This window comes from Lolium perenne, chromosome 4 (assembly GCF_019359855.2).
Source record: "Lolium perenne isolate Kyuss_39 chromosome 4, Kyuss_2.0, whole genome shotgun sequence".
Taxonomy (NCBI): domain Eukaryota; kingdom Viridiplantae; phylum Streptophyta; class Magnoliopsida; order Poales; family Poaceae; genus Lolium; species Lolium perenne.
The window spans coordinates 403,207,906-403,212,407 of record NC_067247.2 but is presented as its reverse complement, the minus strand read 5'-3'; the positions used below and the strand labels follow the sequence as shown (position 1 = coordinate 403,212,407).

General features: G+C 39.3%; 1 protein-coding gene across 1 annotated transcript; it reads left to right on the top strand.

Moving 5' to 3' along the window:
* Positions 1 to 2,469: 2,469 nt before the first annotated feature.
* Positions 2,470 to 3,284, top strand: LOC127297421 (cortical cell-delineating protein). The gene has a single exon (XM_051327728.2). The coding sequence runs from the start codon at positions 2,556 to 2,558 to the stop codon at positions 3,000 to 3,002; it is 447 nt and encodes a 148-aa protein (XP_051183688.1). The 5' UTR covers positions 2,470 to 2,555; the 3' UTR covers positions 3,003 to 3,284.
* Positions 3,285 to 4,502: the final 1,218 nt, after the last annotated feature.

Genomic DNA, 4,502 nt, shown 5'->3' with positions numbered 1-4,502 from the left:
CTCCAGAAAGAAAGGTTGCCGAATTTCATACTTAAGACCCATAATGAAAGAGATAACTAGAGCATCAAGCAAGGACGAGACCCTCAATGATATATAGAGACAAATATTTCTCCAAAAAAACGTGGAAAAGGGAAAGTGAAGAAAATATGGTTTATGGACTCCATGGGATGTGAATTGCACATAGGACAGGAGTAGTCTGCCATGAAGAAGTTCTTCCACTGAAAGGAGCTTCATTGTATTTAATCCATCCATAATCATGAGCCGGAAGAATACTTGATGTTTGGATCGACAACAGGTCTTCCAAAAACATTTCTGAGATGGGCACACAACATGCCGGTGTATGAAAAATTTGTATGTAGTATAAACCTTAAAGTTTTATCACTACAAAATGCAAGCCACTTAGCTTGTCCCTCAATCTCTTGTAACCTATGTATTGCAGCTCATGAAGTTGAGAAAAAGCTTCAGCCAAAAGAGGCATATGGAAATGATTGTGGGGGAATTCCAAATTCAGAAATCGAGCAATGGAAAACAACATCATCCTTAGAGAAAGAGAGTAGTTGAGGAAAATTCCTTCAGAGTGGCTCCTAAAGACAAACATCATGCCACAACAGAATAGAGGTGACATAGGCAACCATTGAGAAAATGTTTTGAAGGAAGGTAGACATTTTAAGCAATCCCTCTACCAAAATGAAACATCTCCAGAATTGGCGGGTAGCAGACCAGAGAAATAGTATGTCTCTTAAACCATTTCACCAAAGGAAGACTAGCATGGTTTCAGAACTTATGAAGATGCTTCATCAGAAGACAATTATTTTGCTCGGCAAGGTTGATAATGGCAATCCCATCCTGATTTTTTGGGACGACAAACCCATTACTATACTACAAGGGGAGAACTGTTTTCCTCATTATCCCTCCTCCTGAGGCAGTGCTTCCTTTACTTGTCAAATTCCTTTAAAACCTAGTGGTAGACTTTCAGAGTGCTTAAGTAAAATGTGGGTAAGGAAGATAGTACAAATTTAATAATCCTTAGTCGGTCGCCATAATTGACATATATGGAACAAGAGGATAATCTCCTTTGAGCATTAATTAAGCAGCTGGGGCAGGAAAAATTCTTTTCTTGGCTTTGTTGTACTCAAAAGGAGGCACATATAAGTGAAAGGAAGAAAATGCTCAAGAAGCAGTTTAGGGTATCAAGAAGCAGTTGAAAATGCTCAGCCTCCACATTCATAGGAATCAATTTAGATTTCCCACAGTTGACCTTTAGACCAGTAGCAACACCAAAACTGTGCAGGATGGAATTTAGATGAATTAAGTGATTTACATCAACTATAAAAATATAAGGGTATTATGTGCATACTGAATAAAGGGGAAGTCATGGGAGGAAGTCAACGGCAAAGGCCTTGAAAGATGACCTTGGGACATGGCCTCATTAACCAGGGTTTGAAGGAAATCAGCAACACGAGAAGGGGCAAAGGATCTCCCTATCAAAACACCGGCCTTTTGGAGTGAAACATGCGACTAGGGATCTCCCTGACAAATTTATCATGATTTACCATAAGATAAGTCCACATCAAATGATTCATCCAGTAAAAGGCCAAAAGTACTAGCAAAATTGTTAGAGAAAAAACTTATTGAAATTTGAGAGATACCATTATTGGATGGTGATGATGTATAGCTACTTTGTTTTTTTTTTGTGTGTTCTTCATTCTCTTCATCAACCTATTCCTCTTCTCTTTTCCAAAACAGTTTTTGTGACCATATATTTTCATTCATTCGAAGTAGTTACATATCAAAATTTTCATTATCATTATATATTAAAAAATATCCCATAAAGGAATCAAATATGGTAAAAAGTTTTTCTTTTATAAATTTAATAAAACCACTAGGTCCACTTTTCGAAATAATTAGACAGCTAGCAAGCTGTACGTACGTGTTTGTTCATGCCAAGCAGAGCCAGTATAATAAACCAAAGTAGGAAGCGTATAGTAGACATCTCCTGTGCTTGTGTAGTAGCATGCATGGCCACATGGAACCAAACACATACAAAATAATCTCCTATATATACGCTCTCGTGACCCTCGATATCACTTAATGCCAGCTCCTATGTAGGGCTGCCTGTATATGTTCCATGTGGCAGGTTGTCTGTTTTTTTTCAAAAATTATTTGTAAATTCCTAAACCCGATTAAATATATGATGCTATGAACATATTCAGGTAGTACTAGTACAACTTAGCCGCTCTCAGGTTTTGTTGGCTAGCGTACAAACTAGCTAGCAAATCCCCAATATGGTACACACGTACTATTCTACGAATGTAGTGCTAGTACTGGTTTTTACACCTACACGATTTTTGCAAATGAAATATCCGGTAATATATAGTAGAGTACTATATAGATAGTCAAACTCGATTGATCATGACATGAATAGCACACTTGCACGGTGAACCTGGGCTATAAATAGCATCCCAAACAACCCAAGAAAACCATCCCAAGCTAGGAAAGCCTACCAAAGCTTGTAAGATCCACCACTCGAGCTAGCTACAGCTTCAAGCATAGCAATGGCGTCTACCACCATGGCCTTCTTCCTCACCGTGAACCTAGCCCTCCTCGCTGCCACCGCGCATGGTTGTGGATCATACTGCTCCAACCCCACCCCGGTCCCAACCCCACCGATCGCCGTCCCACCGCCGGCTCCGGTGATCCCGACGCCCGTGCCCCCGACGCCGTCCAGCGGCGGCGGCGGCGGTACCTGCTCGATCGATACGCTGAAGCTGAGCGTGTGCGCCAACGTCCTGAACCTGCTCAAGCTCAACCTCGGCGTGCCGTCGACGGAGCAGTGCTGCCCGCTGCTGTCTGGGCTCGCCGACCTTGACGCCGCCGTCTGCCTCTGCACCGCCATCAAAGCCAACGTCCTCGGCATCAGTCTGAACGTGCCCATCGACCTCGTCCTTCTCCTCAACCAGTGCGGCAAGACCTGCCCCGCCGACTTCACCTGCCCAATCTGATCCATTGCAAGCCATGCATACGATATATAATTGTCGACGTCAGGGTCATCTCTGCATGCAAAGCATATTCTTAACTAATCTTTGCATGTCATATAATTTCCAGTTCATCTATGTATATGTCGTCAGTGCATGCATGCATGCTTAAGTTTGTTTCCTACCCTGCAGTGTGACTACGTATAAGTCACCATTGTATCTCGTTCTGGTATCTAAATGGTTAGTATGTTTGTAAAATGATATATATGCGTATGTGCATGTGTACGTGGAATAAAAGTTTTTGTTCAAGTCGTGTGTACTCTACTTGTGACATATATGCCAGCATGTATTGTATTTATGTAAAAAGGCATCACACATGAATCATGATCAGATCCACAATATATCTTCTTGTTCCACCATTCTTTCCTTTTATTTTATCGTGACAGTCATTTTATTTTGCAACGCCCCCCCACAGATCACTACCACACTGTACATACGTACACGTGCACATTAATTACTAGCTACTTCGTAACTCATACATACCTATACAGGTACCACCAGGAAACCAATATTTCTAATCTCCACCGTACGGTGCATGGTTTTCCAATATGGAAAGAACAATGGCTCTCTCTCAAAACCGAAGACTACCGATGATCGGCTGGATAACACGCTGATGTGATCAGTGAACTAAACTAATTTGAAGATTTATGTGGGCGATTAAATATATTTCGAAGATTTATGGGATATTTTAGGCACATTTTACATTCAATATTTTACATTAAACCAGATATTTTACTAGTTTGAAGATCAGCACAATAGCAGCTTCTGCAGTAGGTCAATCTAAAGTCTAGTTTAAAGTGTCGAGAAAATACAATATAGTTTTTCGAGGATCACAAATATGGTTCAAACTGAAATTTTCTCTACATACACACATGGACGTAATATATTAAAAAGATAGGTTTCCATTGTGATATATTAACTGAATCACCAAGGAAGACGAATTTAACTTCTTGGGTTATCCACATATCTACAATTATATATGTATAGCTACTCATAATCATGTAAATTGGTTCATCTAAATGTATGCATAGAGAATATGGATATTTATTATGTTGACTATCACATAATTTAACTTTTATTCGGATAGTACGTTTCTCTCTTTGGAAATTTATTTGATAATATATAGGATATTTTCCAGTAGTAAAAAGAAACTTTCAAAGATTTATATTCTACTAAAAAATGTCCTACATAGTACTTCCAAATGAATAAATTATTTAGCTTGTAAATCCCATGAGCTAGTCCTCTGCCTTCGAAATTCCAACAGTATTCATGTTAATTATCCAAAAACCAGATTTTCCAAAATCGCAATTTCCGTGAAATCCAACGAGCAATGATGTCTCTTATATGTTCTGTTCTTCGCATTATTTAGTCATCATTCGTTCCATATAGCCTAACTCGTTTAATTATTTGATCCATGTTAAATGTTTAATTTCTACGATGAAGGAAAAGAACTGCTACCTACCAAAT